An 18,568-nucleotide genomic window follows, 5' to 3' on the forward strand; every position below is an offset into this window, starting at 1 on the left:
TACAAATGTGTCATCCCCCAATGTATCAGCTGGGTTCATAGTGCCGATTTGATCAGTGACCACCTTCCAATATTTTGTTTGGTGCCGACAAGACAAGAGAGGGAAAAAAATTCACCCACGCCCTCTTATCACGAAATAACGCGAGACACGCTCGAGTGCTTCCGTTCTCTTATCTTTGCTTGGATTTGGACATCGGTTTTCTGTGAACCTGACCCCAATAAGGCTTACAGTCTTTCCTTGAGCACATTCAAAGCTTGCTATGAAGAAGCGTTTCCAAAAAAAACTAAGAGTAGAAAACGTGATAGGAAGATACGAACGCCGTGGGTTAATCGCTTTTTACTCAAGAAAATAGAAACGAAAAACAAAATGTATCACTCCTTTGTCAAAACGCAAGATATTAGTGAATTTATAGCATTTAAAAAATATACAAATCAAATTAACGCCGAACTTAAGCAAGCTAAATTAGCATATTACGAATCCCTATTTTCACGCCTGCAAGGAAACGCTAAAAAATTTGGCAAGAAGTAAATCATTTAACTGGAAGAATACCACAAACAACCAGTGTAAAAATTTCAACATCCCAAGGCACCATGTGTGAAGCGGACACGGTAGCCGAACTTAATCAGTATTTTATACAAAGTGGAGAATATACTTTGCCAGCTCCCCCTGTGGATGGCACACTGTCCTTGCCAAACCCAAATGTGAGGAATTCCTTTTTTCTCTTTCATACCACACCAGAAGAAATAGCGAATATTATAAACGACCTCAAACCTAATACTGCTGCTGGGTTCGATGACATCCAGGTAGCCCCTTTAAAATACGTTAGTGATCTAATAAGTTATTTTCTGTCTAATATTGGTAATAGGATGATCGACACTGGAATATTTCCCGATGAACTAAAAATAGCGAGGGTTACACCAATTCATAAAGGTGGAAATGATTATACTGCGAATAATTACCGGCCAATATCGGTGCTGCCTGTGCTTTCCAAAGTATTTGAAAAAATTCTAAATACACGGTTACAAAATTTTTTGGATACATATAATATTATATGCGATGCGCAGTATGGGTTTAGGAAAAATCGGTCATCTGAAATGGCATTGCTGGACATTAAAAATGAGATCATTAAAAACATTGAATGTAGACTGTACACTATTGGTCTGTTTCTTGATCTACGAAAAGCGTTTGATTCGGTAAACCACCAAATCCTTCTAAGAAAACTTGAGAGTATCGGTATTCGTGGTGTTCCCCTTGATTTGTTTCGCAACTACTTAGCAAATCGGTATCAGTATGTGCTAGTAAATGGTATACCCTCAGCTAAACTTCGAATAATAAATGGTGTTCCGCAGGGATCGATACTCGGACCAATGCTATTTGTTTATGTATAAATGATCTACCGACGATACCTGATTCACCCAAAATAATAATGTATGCCGACGACACCAATATATTCTTTACGGATATGGCCTTGCCTCAATTGGAAACTAGGGTTAATCAATACTTGCACCTTCTTTCGCACTGGCTACATATCAATAAGTTACAATTAAACATAAGTAAAACCAATTATGTGGTGTTCACACCGATTATTAAACCACTGAATTATACTATACATTTGACCTATCGAAACAACAGACTCAAACAATCAAAAGCGCAGGAATTTTTAGGCGTATGGTTTGAAAATAATCTGTGATGGAATACACATGTGAGTAAATTAACCGCTGAACTGAGCAAAACGGTGGGCTGTTTATATAAAATTCGAGATATCATACCGTTATGGTTAAAAAAGACGCTTTATTATTCGTTATTTTTCTCTAAGCTTTCCTACTGCGCTTTAGTATGGGGCACAACTACTACGCAGAATTATAATAAATTGCTATTGTTGCAGATGAAGGTATTAAGAATATTCGAAAATTACTACGGCAGGCCTGAATACGTACCTACTCATGAACTCTTTCTAAAGCATTCACTTCTTAAGGCAAATCAAATATACTGCTACAAATTACTTCAGTACATTAGAAACAACAAGTTATACAATACTTCCAGCCCTGTAACCACCACAGAACATAACTTGCGTAGACTACATCGACCAATGCCATCTACAAGAACAAACTGTGGCCGGCAACACACAGGTTATCAAATCCCCTCCTTGTTGAACAAAGTTCAGAAACAGATTAATTTTCGCCAACGGTTGTCAAAAACACAGATTAAAAATGTCCTGTTAGAGCAGTTAATTGCATATAGCTAAAATTTACCCATGCATAAAATAAAATGTTGCAGCGAAATTGTAGATATATATGCTGAAGTAAGTCTCTGTTTCGGGTGTATTTTGTTGTTCGTTCTTTTGTTGTGTTGTTGCATTGTAGATATCTATGCTGAAGTAAGTCTCAGTTTCGGGTGTATTTTGTTGTTCGTTCACTCCTTGCACTGCACGAAAAAACACACGAGTGTTTTGATACCATATCCAGTGTGAAAATTTGGTTCTGTATTCTTTTTTTGTGTGTGTGTGCAAAGTAGTCGCGCATTTGGCGTTCGAGGAGCACGACTGCAAATGTACTCTCTGTAGTCTGTAGCCCTCTTTTGTTTTTGTTTTTTGTTTTTTGTTTTGTACACTCGACTGCAAGTGTGCAATATAATATACTGTGCCCGCACGCTGCCTGCCACCGGAGCAGGGGCCCTAGTCAGGCTCCAAGCCTTTTGCCTCTGCTCCGCTTTCTGTACGGAAAGAAACAATAAAGAAAGAAAGAAAGCATAGGGTGGAGTGCGCGATTTGACGGGCACCAGAACGGAAAAAACACTGCCGCTCTCACAGAAAAGACGATTGCATTTAAAAAGCGCTTGGTTATGCGTGAAAAAATACTTACTCTACCAAAGGGAAAAGAGAGATAATGTATTGCAAGTGCTGGATTATGTAATGCTCTCATAACACGTCATGCGCGTCCGCAAAAAACAAGAAATTGCATTTCCCTTACCAATAGATGGAAGAACGACACGTTTACAAATCCGGCATGTTTGTAATAAATCTTTTTTTTTTAAATACTCTCTTGTAGGCCGTTCTCGGAATGTGTAAATAACATCAGATCTTTAAACCAATCAAGCGATTTGCAATAACATGCTGGGGCAAGGCTCACCTTCTATGCCATTGCTGATATTATCAGGGTGTGAAACAGAGAGGTAGAGGCAAGCTCATCATGTCGGTGGCATTATGACATTTACAGATAAAATTGATCTCACCGCAAACTTTTTATAAAAAAGAGGAAGGTTCTGGCTCCCGTTCGAAAAGTTCGGAACCTTAGTTTTGTGTTTGCGGTTTACAAACAAGAGTCCTTGCAGACGCAAAATTTTCGCGTCAGTTGTGAGTTTAGCGGCATCATCACTTACAAGTTTTGGTAAATGACAAATTTGGCAAGTTTCATTTTTCATATCAGACTGTGATGGTATCTCGTTGCGGGGTACTCGAGGGGAGGTAATAGGAACGCAGGGAAAAAACTGAAATGCCGTTTCTAGGGATGCACCAAAGCATAGGTATGTTGAGTGAGGTAGGCGGTGAGAGCAACACAAACACCGATACAGAAGGCGGTTGAAGTACTAGGGTCGCGAAATTATGTGGCCAAATCTGAAATATGAAACTGTTCAACTCAAAACCAATAATCAAAGTAAATCTGTGACAGACTTACCAATGGAGACTCTGGCTGTGGTGGGAGAAGCCGACGAGAACAAGGCATTGGGGGCACAAAGGGGCATCAGCGTTGTCAGGTGGAGGCCATGGAGCATAAAAATGCACTTAGCAAAACAATTTTTTAAATATTTTGGTATTGTTTTTCTAGCAAGTTAAATTAGACGAACCAAATTACTCTAATGTATCCTACGGATGTCGCTCCCTTCTGCAGGCTCGTGATTCCTACGACACTAACAGTTTTTTTGTATTTGATACAATGCATTTATAACCAGTGACTTGTGAAATTGTTTAGATATATGGGGCTGGGTTTACAACACGTGCTATAACTTTATCAGGCGATTTCAACAGCACGCAATTATATTAATACAATTCGCGAAGCACACCGACCACTAAAGGTGCTTGTTTGTACGGCTTCCTTTAGTAAGCATTCATAACATGCGACAAATATAAAAGCAGTTTAACTCAACGTGCAAGCCGTCGAAAATGCAGAGCAGTGATTCGTCAGTTTTTCCCTGCGTTACTGCTAGGAGAGCCCTGTGTTTGTGTGGTTTTCGCAACGCCGCCTGTATGATGTAGTTTAATGCAGGCGGCGTTGGTCTTACTCTCCCACCACGAGGTGCACTACCTCCGTCTCTTGGGCAGTTTTGGTATCAGTTTCACCTTGATACTGAATGTAGTCAAGAGAGGGCACCACAGCCACTTATTGGCCTATAAAGAAGCTTTTGATTGAGCTTTAATCAATTTTTGATTGATTCCGTGTAACTATGCTGCCTAATTTTTAGTAAATTATGTACGTATTTGAGGCCCAGCAACGGCAGCGTCCGGAGCAACAGCACACCGCAAAGATCACCCCAACACTTAGCGTATGAGTAACCTGTGCCCTTAAGGACAATGTGATAGACATTAGCTTCGTAACTCGAGGGACAGGAGTTCCATCCCGACCAGGGGAAGCTGTTTTCTTTTCGAAGCCTTCACTCGGCTGCGTCAGGCCGTGACGCGGGATGACGTACGGCGACATACCGGACCTCTAAAATGCTCCGTGCTTAAGGAATAGCACACTGCACATACAGCGTAGTTAGAAACAGCGACTAATTTTGTGTTTCCCGATTGAAAAGTCAGTTACGCCACACAAAAACTTTATGATCAAGAATTTCACTCTTCACCTTACTCAAAATGTGTATGGTGAGCGACTTCCTCATTGTGTTGGTGCAAAAGCATTGAAAAAAATCACTGTTAACCGGAGGAATGACAACATTTCTGTACAAAACAGAAACATCAACTACCCCTGTGTCGAAGCAGCAACAATGGGGAAACACGAAACTTTTCAAAATCAAGTGGGTCTAAGAATAAATCACCCAACCCAGTACTGAGCGGATCCTATTTATTTATGATGATTACTGCGATAGTCGTCAGCGTTAGACGGCGGAGTAGATTTTTTTCTCTAATACTGCACGTACATGTACTCCTCTACAAATACAAACTGCCTCGAACGTATAGAAATGGCGCAATCAGATAGACGTCGAAATCATAACGCGAGGGACGAAGTTTCGTTTCCGACTAGGGGGATTGTCTGAATTATTCTTCAGTTCTCCTGCGATTATAATCACCATTGTCAGAGAAAGTTGGCTTTTCTGCTGTGTGTGTAGGGTGCACTACAGATGAACTCAGTGAGAAGTGAAAAGCTACGCTTTAAAACTGTTTCAGTAGGTAGTATACCGAAGGTTCCTGTACGTAGTAAATGTGCACATGCTAATAATAAGGGATGCCAGCCACTATGCAGCTGTCCTTTCACCGCACCTTTTATTTTTATTGCAATGGTATGCCTTTGGCACAAAGACTACTTCACAGGTATAAGCGAACTCCCGTTTTGCGGAGAAACGCAATGATGAAGCCGTAGTGGGGCCCTCATATCCAACATTTGAGGTCCGCTGGACTGCAAGGGTTCAGGGCTGTGCCTCAAAGGTGTCGCAATTCTCGCCTCTTCCCATGAAGGACACGTTCACAGCACGTGTTCTGTATCCGCAGGAAACGGCAGGAGCCGTACAGAAGGGGCAGTTGTGTGGGAACTGGTCATGGTAGCGTGGTGGCAACGCCAGGGTCACAGCGGGAGAGAGGGCTCCACCAATACCTAGTCGTCGCAGCAAGACCTCCTCCTAGCTAGCGAGTCTGCATGGAAGGTACATTCCACAGGGTGAGATTAGAGCACGTGTGACGTAACGCAGATATTTCTGTTGGAGAAATTGTTCCTGAGCATCGATTGTCAGTGATTGAAAAAGACAAGGAACGAACGTTTGGTGGCAGGCACGATCCGCTGGAATGTGAGCTGGAAGCGTACGTGTCAAGTATCGCATCAATGTCCATCGAGAGATCCGAGGTACTATTTGGTCGACGTAAATCACGTATGACTGCCGTAGAGTATGTGTATATTTGTAAAGTAGTACTCCCAGGGGCTCAAAAAAGAGCAGGAGTCAATGGTTGTAAGCCATCCGAAATGGCTGTAAGCTTGGCCTGCAAAAATGGCAATGGGAGGCGTGTTCTATGGAAACAATTTTGACAGGACTCTGGCGTGAGGGGACATTACAGCGTCGTGGTCAGCACGTCTTTTTTGTCCCCTGCGTCCACAAATGCCGGTACAACCTTGGACTGAGAATCAGCCGCCAGTACTTGTGCGACCGCAAAAAGCCTGTCTGTGTTTCCGTTCGATCAACTGTGTAGTCGTGTTATTGGCCTGTTCCCTGTAGCCTGGTGGTATGGCCAGGCTGGCCTGGTAATTACGCAGGCTGGGGATGTGGGTAGTGAACGCCCCATGAATTAGCGCTGCTGCCTCAGCAACAAAAGTTTATTTATGAATGCGGGAAAACCAACGCTGATCGCCAAGCTCATCCATGGTGTTAACTTGAGCTTCAGACGGAAGAGCAGGAATCGGTGTTATTCTAGGAAGGCCGCTAATGCTTTGCGGATCTTGTCATTGCCTCAAGTGGGCGCACTACGTCTGGTTCAGGTGTTAAATCGAGCCTGGTAAACAAGGCGAGGCTAAACTGCTTACCGCACCAACAGACAGACCATTTTGGGACAGCAACAACCAGACTTCTGTGAGATGTGTCAACTGTTGTTTTACAAAGTGTGCATTAGGCCTAACTTGGGGGAGGATTTCTGCAAGTGAGCGATGAAACTCCTGGCTTCACGGGCAAGCAGCCTGCCTAGGCAGGATGTTTAGTGCTGATGATTACGAAAGCTTGCGATAATTTTGCCGATGGTACGAGGAGACGAACGTGCCGGCCTCGAATAGCCCATTTTGACTGTGGACAAGCCCGCTGGCGACTCGCCTTTGGAGTGGCAACATCGGCATTCTTTGGTTGCTGAAGTCTGAACTGCGGCCCTTGGGCACCTAGTGTTCTAAGTTTCGTGAGGCGCGATGCTTTTCCATGTTTTGGCTAAAACCCGCGTCGCTAAGAGAGACGCCCCATTTCGATTGCGTTACGCTCACTAGGACAGCGGCACTCGAGTCAGCAGAGAAGGATTGCGGGTCCTATGTGCGGTGATTTTGTGCGAGCCAGTGTCCTAATTGCTTGGTCTGCGTACCTAAGCCAACTTTGAGTACGTCGCAAGCGCACAGCAAGTTAATCGCTGTGAAATTGAGTGCTCTTGAGGTCTTTCGTAGTCTAAGAGAACACTCGTGCGTTTAAGCGAAGGGATAATTTAACTTTTTTAAAGTTTTTGTTATTTCTAAAGATGTAGAGGTATTTTATGCCTCTTGGTTTTTTTCTGGGTTAGTTTTGCGCCCTTAGAGGGCGAAAAAGATCTTCCATACGTTCCTTGTGTTGTTGTTTTATTGTTGCAACCATTTATGGGGTTATTTGCGCTCAAGTGCAAAGTGAAGTATGACTCTGATGTCGCATTCTCACTGTTCATGGCGAGATCGTTAAGGTATTTGGGCTTTATGAACGCTTACACCCTTTCTAAAGCTAGTGAGGAACTCTAGGTTTCCCTATGTGCGTGTACCTTTTGGTACAGTTTGTAGTGTACGCGTTGTTTCCTGCTTGGGAGGGGGTAAATTTGGGTACCTCACCTAATTGTTAGAAACCACCCTCCAGATTGGTGTCGTAGTGTTCAGCTTGATTGCTTTGTTATTTGTCTGTTTTTTGCCGGCAGGGCAAACTTTGGCACGACTGGCGCGTGGAAATTCAGAGGGAGCCCTCAGCATTCGTTTTTGCGTTATTCTCGGCAAGAGAAGACCGGCCAAGAATCGCCACGCGATTATCGTTTTCGACAGATGTTTTCTCTTGTTCCATTTTGGGAAGCGAGCAGAGAGTATGTCTGGGTTCATTTCAACCACGGTGATATCCGCAATTGAAAATTCTCACCGCAGGCGGACATGCACTGTTATCCGATGAAGATTTGCTCAGCCATGGGGAGATATACGGTAACAGGGAGACCAGTCGACAGGTATGGGGACAGGAGACGTTCTGTATACAATGCTAGCACTGCTCAAAGTTACAGAGCGAATCCCCATTCGTACCATATCTGAATCTGGCGCCGTGGGGGCTGAAACAAGTTTACGAGCGAGGGACTGTTGGATTGTCCGGCTTCACCATGGTTCCAGAAATTAGAGAGAGCGGGTGAAGTATTAACAAAACAAAAGGATTTTCGGTGGCGCGGCATACAATTATTAGCGCGCTTGGTATGGAAAAACGTTCAGGCGGGCCACCCGAAAGTGGATGGCCACCCATCAAAGTTTGCGTTTGGTTACTTGATTTGTTTGGCATTGTACTTGTGTTTTGATCAATAACTTGGAGTTTCTGAGGGATCCTGGGGAGTGGACCACATGTTTATTTATGTATCCACATAACATTTGTTGTGGTGGCCCATCAGCGGCGTACTGTGGGTACTCCTCACTCTGTGCTGGGTTCGTCCTCTTAGTGGGAGACGTTTTGGCGTAAAACTGAGTAATGTTGTATCTAGGAAGAAAGAGCTCAGCCCGGATGAATGCTGACCTCTGTCGTTACTCTTTTCTCCGATCTCGGCTAGGACTTGAACGTCGTACATATTTAATGTAAATAAATCGCACATATTGTAAATTTGCTTGGAATAGCTTGTGATTCGCAACCTGCTGTCCACCACGATACAATCGGTCATCAGCCTTTCATTATCGCCTTGGATTATCAGCGGACCAAACCCCCTAGGAGCACATTGAAAGTCTCAGCTCGTGTGTGTGACCATAATGGTGGAAGTTCAACCGCTGCCGCAACCAGTATCTTCTGCGAATTTCAACAACTTTTCTTTTAGGCTGAACAAATTAAGTGGAATAATTAACGCGGCCCTAACAAGAGTCGGCAATCAAAATACATTGGTTTGCTTTTTCTATGTGTACTGCATCATAGCTTTCTTGAAATTCGGCTTGGTTTACCAACAGTTGTTGCTTAAAGCGCACCGTAGTTGAATGCGAAATATTAATTATACCCCATATCTTGAAATACTAGATCTAAACGTACAAGTATTAGTCTTTTCTGATTTATTTTACTCGTTTCCCATACCCAGTCACAGGTTCTCTTTGCCTCCTGGCTAGACTAAAGTCATCGATTTCATTGCCCGCACTGAAAAACCTGCCAAGTAGTGGGGCATTAACCACATCACATCGGGCTAACGGCAGAGCGCCAGTAAATCAGCACGGCTCATTATAACGAACCCTTGATCTTGGTTGTCCACTTTCCTCCTTCTTTCACAACATTAAAATAGTTTCTTCTATACTGACATTTCTGAACGCTAAGTTTTGATACGGGGTTCCTTACTTACGGCTTTTGGGCACCCATCAGTTGGCTCGATGGCTGTGGTGGATGGGGCTTGTATTGTCTGGTGACCTATGTAAGGAAACAAAAAAATGTTAACAGAACACGAAAGCATCGCTTAAGGTGTAGCGATGAGGAAATTGGTGAAGGTGAAGATTGGATGTTTATGGCGCTAATCCAAATAGAGCAAGGAGCGCCAAAACAGTGTTTATGTATGAAGGCTGTAGACGTAAACTCTAAAATTGTTCAAGAAAAACAAAAGTAAATTCAGTAAAGGACATTGCGGATGGCTGATGTAAAAGGCCAGGTTATGATTGTTCGTGACATGAAAGTAGGTTTAAAAAACTACGCGCGATAGGGAATGAGGTGGAAAACTTGATGTGGCAAAGGAACGTAAAGGTGCGTTGTGGAGGGATCACGGGATAATCCGCTAGAAAGAGTGCTGGGTGTAGTGGAATGTGTTGTCTGCAGAGTTGAGGGAAGTTTTTGTGTCTTGTTGTGTGGAGAGCTGTGCATGTAATTAGAATGTGAATAAGGGATAGGCCCTCCCCATACCTTTTACACAACGGTCTTGGAGATTCAGTGAGCGGATGGGAGTGTGTCGCGTGCTTGTGGCCCATCCGTAATCTAGGTAGGGCTACTTCGATAATTCTGTTTTGTCAGTCTGTAGAGTATCGTCCTATGTGTGGTTTTATTATGTGTAACTTGTTGTCTGTCGGTCTACTGCAGTTGGCTTGCCATGTTTTGCGAAGGTGTTGTCTTATGTGTGGCTTGAGGTCGGCGTAGTGTACTGTTGTTACGTCCACTTTGTTTGTAAGTGCAGCAGCGACGGTGATTGAATTCGCGTTCTTATTCTTCGTGATTCCAGCATAGACTGGGACCCAGCACAGGATTAGTTTATACTTTTTAGCATATGCAGATATTATGGCATTAAAAATAGTTTGTGGATGTGGCTTTTTTAGGGTGTGTGTGAGACAATGGACGCACCACAGACAAAGAGTCTGTAGAGATGACGGATTAGGAATTTGTTTTTTGTTTTTTGAGGATGTGCTGAACGGTGATTAAAAAGCAATAGGCTTCTGCTGAGAACATAGGAGTGTTTACGCTCATGGTTCTGAAAGAAATAAAGTTAGGATCATGAGCAGCGCAAGACACCGTAGTTGAAATTTTCGAGAAGGCACTGTAAAATGCGGGACATTTATGTTTATACTGGAGGGAAAACAAGTGCTACAGAATTTCGGTACATGGAACCCACTTTTTATAGATTTTCATACAAGGAAAATCACAACAGGCTGCAGTTGCCATGGTGCTACAATGTCAGAAAATGATGAGGATGTGCTTAAATCTAAAAACTCAACGGAAAGACCTGGAGCTTCGCCTCTCACCATCAGTGAGTAGGGCAAAGAAACAGATGGAGGATTTGAGAATAGCTTGGTTGGAGATGTATTGTTGACGACAGGTTTAAAAGAATGTTATTCAATGACGAAACCTTAAGAGCATATATATTTATTTATTTATTTATATAGTGTGGGCGTGGGTGAGTGCATTCAACGTTAATGAGCACTTGCTTCGCTGTAGGACCCTTATATATGCTTGTGGCCAATCGCCGTGAGTTGGTAGGGCCAATCTCTCATCTGTGCATACCCATTATAATCATCATCTGTAGATAATCATCGTCACGAGTAGCTTGTTCTGTCGAGTCACCGACGGGCGGATTAAAACCCAGACTGCTGGTACTGCTGCCGACTTGTGTGGGGTCTTCCCTCGCCTTACAAGTGGTGGAGGTTGCTTCTTTCGATCCTGACCTCTCCCTGACCAAGCTGCACCCCTGGAGCTCCGTTCCGGCCGCCGTGTGCTACCGCCAACCCAACCAATGGAGCGAGAAGGCGCACCGAATGCTGGCGCTTCTACCTTGCCGGCATGGATGGTGACTTGCCCCCAGCGCGACCCTCCATCCTTCGCTGGACGTCGTGGCGAAGACTTCGAAGAGTGGCTTGACCAGTTCAACCGGGTCTGCCAGTTTAACAGGTGGGACGACAAGTTCAAGGTAGAGAACGTCGGTCTTTCCCTGCATGAAGTTGCGAAGAGGTGGTACCTTAACCAAGAGCACACCATAACCGATTGGGCCTCTTTCACTGAAAAGATCCGCCAGATATTTGGCACACCGTCTGCTCGGTCAGATGAGGCCAAGAGGACACTAGATTGCCGCTGGCAGTGCCCAGACAAGACATATTCGTCTTACATTGAAGACGTCCTCTCTCTCTGCCGTCGGGTTAACCCAGACATGTCAGAGGCTGACAAGGTTCGTCATCTCCTCAAAGGCATCGCAGAGTTTGCATTTAACTCGCTTGCCCTGCAAAATCCAACTTGTGTGGATGATGTTCGGACCACCTGTCAGCGCCTGGACCAGCTAAAAGCAATTCGCCTGCAGCCAAGGCAGGAATCAGCTCCTCTTCCTCATGAGTCGGAGCTGCGTGCCCTTATACGCGATATTATCCGCGAGGAGCTCAAACAGCAAGGCCCATCGTGTTCTCATGGTGACCGCTGCACCAAGCCTGCCAGTGATTTGCGGGGAATGATTAAAGAGGAGCTGGCGTCGATGACGTGTAGTCCACGAAGCGCCCCCGCAGTGGTTCTCGGCACGCCCTCGTACGCGGACGCAGTTTCGCAAGCGCCGGTCTCGCCGATTGGAATTCCTGTGCCTCCGCCCATGGTCGGCCAGTTAACGGCCATTTCCTCACCGCCCCCTGCTTCGAATGCGTATTACAACTGGCGACCTCTTCAGGATTTCCGTCGTAACGAACGGCCGGTCTGCTTCTATTGTGGAATCCGCGGCCACATCTCGCGGTTTTGCCGACGGCGCCAGCAAGATGAGCGGCGAGGCTACGCGCCCTACGAGCGCGACGTTCGCTACAGCTACGGACCTCGACGACCTGGATATCCACCTCACGACCGCTCCCCGTCGCCTCAGTTTTCTCCAGACCATTCGCGCCGTCAACTGGATCCCAGACGCCGTTCCCCTTCGCCCGGTCGTCGTTTCGTCTCGCCTCTTCGCCCCGTTTCGAACGACGCCAACCACCTTCCGGAAAACTAGATGCTGCAGTTTACGGAGGGGAAACTGCATCGTGCGAACTGTTCACAACTCCTCCGGCGCGCCCCCCGAACACTTTACCTGTAATCGTTGAAGGAATTTTTGTACAAGCGTTAGTGGACACTGGAGCCAGTATTTCTGTTATGCATAGTGATCTGTGCGCTCGACTACGCAAGGTGAAGACACCCTACAATGGCCCTTCGTTATGTAGTGCAAACAGGAATCTCATAGAGCCTGCCGCATCTTGTACAGCACGTGTAATCATCGGGAACGATCGTCACCATATTGAGTTTGCTGTTTTGCCTGAGTGTGCTCATCAGTTAATACTTGGATGGGACTTCCTTTCATCAGCCTCTGTGGTTATAACCTGTCGCCAACCAGCCATTCGCATTTCCAACACCGAGCCTTCCCCTGCACCGAACTCACGACAGCAGCTCTTAACCTTGAGCACGGACTATGTTTTACCACCCGGTGAGGAGCAAGTTCTTGTAGTGTCCTCCAGCAGCATTTTCGAAGGTGATGTAGTAGCGTCTCCCTCAAGCCGCTTGCTTTCCCGGGGAATCGCTCTGTCAGCATGCCTCGTCCGTTTTTCCCAAGCATCTGCAGCTCTGGCCGCTTTGAACACCACCCGAGAGCCGATTTTACTACCTCAAGGCATGACCGTCGCTTCTGTGATTGATAGAGAGCCTGTCTCAGTCCTCTCCAGCGCAGTACCTTCCTCGCGAAAGTGTGACTTTGCTTCTTCGGCTGGTATGTCCAGTATCGCTGCAACTATCAGCCCCGACCTTACGACGAAGCAAACGGAACAGCTGCTCGCGATACTCGCGAAGCATGTTGCATCCTTTGACGTGAGTTCCAGCACTCTCAAACGGACGACTGTGGCTGCCCAAACGGACGACTGTGGCGAGGGAAGACCCCACACAAGTCGGCAGCAGTACCAGCAGTCTGGGTTTTAATCCGCCCGTCGGTGACTCGACAGAACAAGCTACTCGTGACGATGATTATCTACAGATGATGATTATAATGGGTATGCACAGATGAGAGATTGGCCCTATCAACTCACGGCGATTGGCCACAAGCATATATAAGGGTCCTACAGCGAAGCAAGGGCTCATTAACGTTGAATGCACTCACCCACGCCCACACTATTTATTTATTTATTTATTTATTTATTTATTTATTTATTTATTTATTTATTTATTTATTTATTTATTTATTTATTTATTTATTTATTTATTTATTTATTTATTTATTTATTTATTTATTTATTTATTTATTTATTTATTTATTTATTTTCAATACTGTGAGCCTTTCCGGGCTGTTACAGGGTGGGAATACAATGCAAGGTTCACACAAACAATGCATTCAAATTTTGTACAAAAGCGTCAACCGTATTGTTGATAGGAAATACACATGGGTTTAAGTTGTTCCACTCAACAATTGTTTTGACAATAAGGGAGTGTTTAAAGACATCCACTATAGGCACGTAAGGCATAATGGCATAAGCATGACGAGTTCGCGACGAAACTCTTCCAGGAGGCTTTAGGTACAAACTGGGGCTCAAGCTTAGCTTATTGTTATAAAGTTGATATAAAAATTTAAGGCGTACAATTTTCCTGCGCACAGCCAATGTGGTAAGACCAGCCCTCCCAATCATAGTGGTTACCGAGTGTGTTTTATCGTAGTCAGAAAAAATAAACCTGACCGCCATTCGCTGAATTCGTTCTAATCTATCTATTATGTATTGCTGATGGGGGTCCCAAATTATTCTAGCGTACTCTAGATTTGGACGAACAAAAGTGGTGTATGCTTTAAGATTAATATCTGGAGCAGCATCCCTTAGTTTACGTCGTAACAAACCAAGCCTGCGCTGGGCAAATCCACAAATATTTTTGACATGTTCATTCCAATTAAGGTTACTGGAGATCGTTACGCCAAGATATTTCAGTTTCGTGGAACGCTTAATTACATTATTATTCTATGAATCTATGTACATTCATTGATGTTCCAGGCACAATTTATTACTTTCAACGTAAAGCCTGTGGGGCGGGATAGTGCAGAACGCACCACTTGCAGGGCGAAGGCCCAAGTATAGCACTGGATCAAGTATTTTGGTGCTGTTTTTGATGCTGACCCATTGTCGTAGTTTAATCAAGACCCGAATTAGGCGGTAAAAACACGGAGGAGTTCTTTGTCTGCACAATAAGAGTGGTGGAAGAGGACTTTCATATGGTCCAGATTTTTCAGGAATTTATGTTTAAGCTGTTTGATAGGCTTAATAAACGTGCGTTTCTAACAGATGTGACGCCAAAAAACCTGTTTATCATTTTTTACAGGAATAGATGCATGATGAAGGGTAAACGTAGGGTCTGCCTTATTACCCCGCTTGCCGTAGAACTCAACCCAAATACTTTTTCCAGGGTTCATTTTAAAACCGTTTGAGTCCGTGCAGCCAGCAAGCTAGTTCACCCCAAGCTGGACTTAGCGTTCACAAATTGAGAAGTTACAAGACTTAAAAGAGATTTGAACTTCATCTACACATATAGAATAGGAAATGGTTGGTGGCAATGCCTTCCGGAGAGAGTTTATCTTAACAATAAATAGTGTATTGCTCAACCCACCGCCTTGAAGAACGCCATTTTCCTTCACATATACATTGGAGAGTGGACTGCCAACCCTCACTGGAAAGATTCTTTCCGACATGTAGCTACCGAGGGTGTTCAGCACGTTGCCAGCAACGCCAAATGACTTGAGGCTACTCCAGATGCCGTACCTTCAGGCTGCGTCATAGGCCTTTTTCATATCGAAGAAGAGGGTTATGCAAAATTGGTTATAGATGAAGGCATCTTTTACATACCACTCCAACGCAACCAGTTGATCACTGGTGGATCTCCTCGCCATGAACCTAGCCTGGCAGCTCTCGAGAAGAACATTGTGCTCTAAGAAGTACATGAGTCTCCTATTGATCATCCTCTCGAGCAGCTCACACAGGCAGCTTGTCAGGGCGATAGCACGGTAACTTGCGGGAAAGGAAGGGTCATTCCTCTCCTTCACAAAAGCTACTACGATGCCCTCTCTCCAAGACCTGGGAATACAGTCCGAAAGAAACATTTTGTTGTTGATGTGAGCGCGTGTTTCAAGTGTTTCCGCGTGTAAGTATTGTATCATAGTGTATGCAATATCTGCGCCTGAAGCTGAAGGTTTACATGTACTGAGTACGATCTTCAGCTCATGAAGTGAGATGGGGGTGTTATAAGAGCAAGTCGACTTATTATAATCTCACAAGGACTCCTGACAGGATGTTCTGTGTGATATGAAAGTGTTAGTTTAGTGGGCTAAACTGGACACGTGCTGGAAGTGTTGCGCGAGTGTGTTAGACTGGTCTTCCAGTGTGTTTCCTGTTGTACTAACCAGGGGCAGGCTGTGTTTGTTGTCCTTTGAGTTTGCGTATACGTGTCCACACTTTGTAAGTGTCGGTGTATGAGTTGATGGGTGTTATGAAGAAGCGCCAACTATCTCGTTTTGCCTCACGTCATACGCGTTTCACGAATGCTTTTGCCCGTTTGAAGGCTACAAGGTTATTGTACGCCCCAAGCTTTGTTCTGGGCTCTCGTCTTCGCCTGCAGTGCTCGTTCCACGAGGACCTCCTTGGGTTGCGCGGGGCACCACAGGCCTGGGGAATGGACTTTCTGGCAGCATCGACGATGTGCACCGTGAGTAGTTGGTCGGCTTCGTGTGCGTAGTGTTCTATGGCTGTGTGCCGTGGTCTAGATGCATCTGTAAATACACTGCAGTTTGCTTTTGATTCCTTAAAAGATGACCTGTTCGGGCCTTTACCTATATGTGTTAGTATGGTTGGGAAGTGGTCGCAACCATATCGGTTCGTGCCCACGTGCCACCAAGAGACGAAAAGAGAACTGCAGATCCAGTAGCCAAGTCGAGGTCTGAGTGTTGTGTTCTATATTATAATGCAGAGGCTGTTTTTTGTTGAAAAGGTGTGCTTCCCATGATGTCAAGAATTTCCCAAAAAGGCGACCTCGGGCATCCGTGAGAGAAGAGCCCCAAAGAAAATTATGTGCATTAAGGTCACCCATCAGAATATATGGTTCTGGCAGGTCTTCAAACAGTGCCTCTAAATCGGAGCTTGAGACTTGGAAGTCCGGTGGGAGGTAGAGGGAGCATACCATTATTAATCTGCTAAATATTATTTAGTGGATTGCTACAGCCTCAAGAGCTGTGCTCAAAAAGATGGGGTGGCATGCTAAGCATTTGCCGGTGACGATGGTCACACCACCTCAAGAGTGTGTGCAGATATCTCTTTCCTTTCTGCATACCAGGTAATTATTGAGGAAGTTTGTATGCTTCCTATTAGGATGCGTTCCTTGAATACACATAACACTTGGCTGATTAGAGTGCACTATCTTATATTTTTATAAGGCCTCTACAGTACCAATGGGTTTTGTTTTCCCTTCCCAATGTTTAGTGTAAAAGCTACTGGAGTGGGCATGTTTACGTGTATTCTTTCGGGCAACACATTCGATTATTTTTGGTCTTTTCTGGGGGCTTTGACGTCGGGTCACGTTCTTTGTGATGCGCCGCAGACAAGAATGGTCCGACGTACATTACGTCGTCATAGGTTTTCACAGAACCTGACGGATCAGGCTCTCTAGACAGCGCACCCTTCAGGGTGCACTTTGCTGCAGCCGCCACCGACAAGGGTGTCGAGCGTGCCACATGTGGCACGGGTGGTGCAGCGGTGTTGGGAGCTGCAACACCTTCCTCCGTCTCTATCTCCTCTGTGCCCTCGCGTATGCTTTGGGCCGGTGGAGAGTAAACAGTGGATGCAGCGGCATCCTCCACGGACGTGGTTGTCACCACAGGTGCTGCTGGCTGGGCCAGCGGTGTGGTAACGGGTTGGGCCGCCTGAGGCAATCCGGGGGGTGCGGAGGCGGGTCGGGACCAAGTCCGACTCGTGGAAGTGGGCCCTCACCTCATTCCCCGAGGGAAACAGGTGAAACTCTCCCACGCTGCCGGGAAGTACATGTTTTTAGTGACTTTTACATGTATGATCTTTTCCTGGCGGAACTTCTCACAGCAGCGGGACCATGCCGCGTGCGTGCCTGGAAGTTGCCACAGGTGAAGGTGGTGGAGTCGCAGTTTTCAGTGGGATTGTCATGCGCGGCACATTTCACACGTCTTTTTTGCCACGGCAAGAAGTTGTACCTCGCCGGAACCGCTGTCACTTGAACCAGCTGCGCAGATTACGTTTGTAAAGACGTACGCCACGCCTAATGAAACCAGCATTGATATGTTTAGGAATTTTTGATCGGTTGAAATCAAGATGATGTGTTTTGTTGGCACCTCTATATTATCTCTAGGGATGGCAATTATCCTGAAGGGTGTAATCCCTTAATCCTCCAGGCCTTCCAGAACATCAGCCTCTATTCAGCTTAGCAGATCTGGCTCAGATATTACACTTTGGTAGCAACTGAGGCTAAGGTGGGGTGTCACTCTGATATCCAGATCTGCCATGCGGGTTTGAATCAGGAGATTTGTGGTTGGCTGCCTCGTCTCAACTTCAACGAGCACTTCGCCGGTTCTTAGTTTTTTGGCATCGTATGTCCTGCCAAGGATACCTTCCAGGAACTTCGAGACCAGGAAAACGGATTGAGAAGAGGGATTTCGATTTGTTCAAAGATTCGACTGCGAAAATGGGGGTTGTTGTCGGATTGAGAGAGAGTCGTGGTTGAAAGGGGTGTTACGTATGCTTCGATGTGGCCCCTTTTCAGGGCCACATCACCGACGCTCCTTACTATGAAAAACGGAAATGCAAATGTAATTTTTGATTACTGCTGCAGCACAATCTCGTTCAAGTTGTATGTCAACAGACGCACTTTGCCGGCCATTCATATTCTCTACTTGAGCGTGTTTTTCTAGCGCCTTCTATCACCCATTACGAAGTTTCGGTTGAGCCTAGTTTATCTGACCATAGCATCGTCTCTGTAACCTTTTTTT

General features: G+C 45.3%; 1 protein-coding gene across 2 annotated transcripts in view; it reads right to left on the bottom strand.

Moving 5' to 3' along the window:
• LOC144173448 (uncharacterized) overlaps positions 1 to 18,568 on the bottom strand; it is a 172,293-nt gene that overhangs the window by 62,161 nt on the left and 91,564 nt on the right. For both annotated transcript variants that reach the window (XM_077701868.1, XM_077701869.1), the window contains exons 3-4: positions 9,470 to 9,534; positions 3,675 to 3,689 (exon numbers count right to left, since the gene is read on the bottom strand). In XM_077701868.1, the coding sequence (XP_077557994.1) occupies positions 3,675 to 3,689; positions 9,470 to 9,534 (80 nt within the window). The remainder of the gene's footprint in view (positions 1 to 3,674; positions 3,690 to 9,469; positions 9,535 to 18,568) is intronic.

The sequence above is a fragment of the Haemaphysalis longicornis genome, unplaced genomic scaffold (assembly GCF_048455015.1).
Source record: "Haemaphysalis longicornis isolate Haplotype H1 unplaced genomic scaffold, Haemaphysalis longicornis Haplotype H1 scaffold_3, whole genome shotgun sequence".
In the NCBI taxonomy this organism is placed as follows: domain Eukaryota; kingdom Metazoa; phylum Arthropoda; class Arachnida; order Ixodida; family Ixodidae; genus Haemaphysalis; species Haemaphysalis longicornis.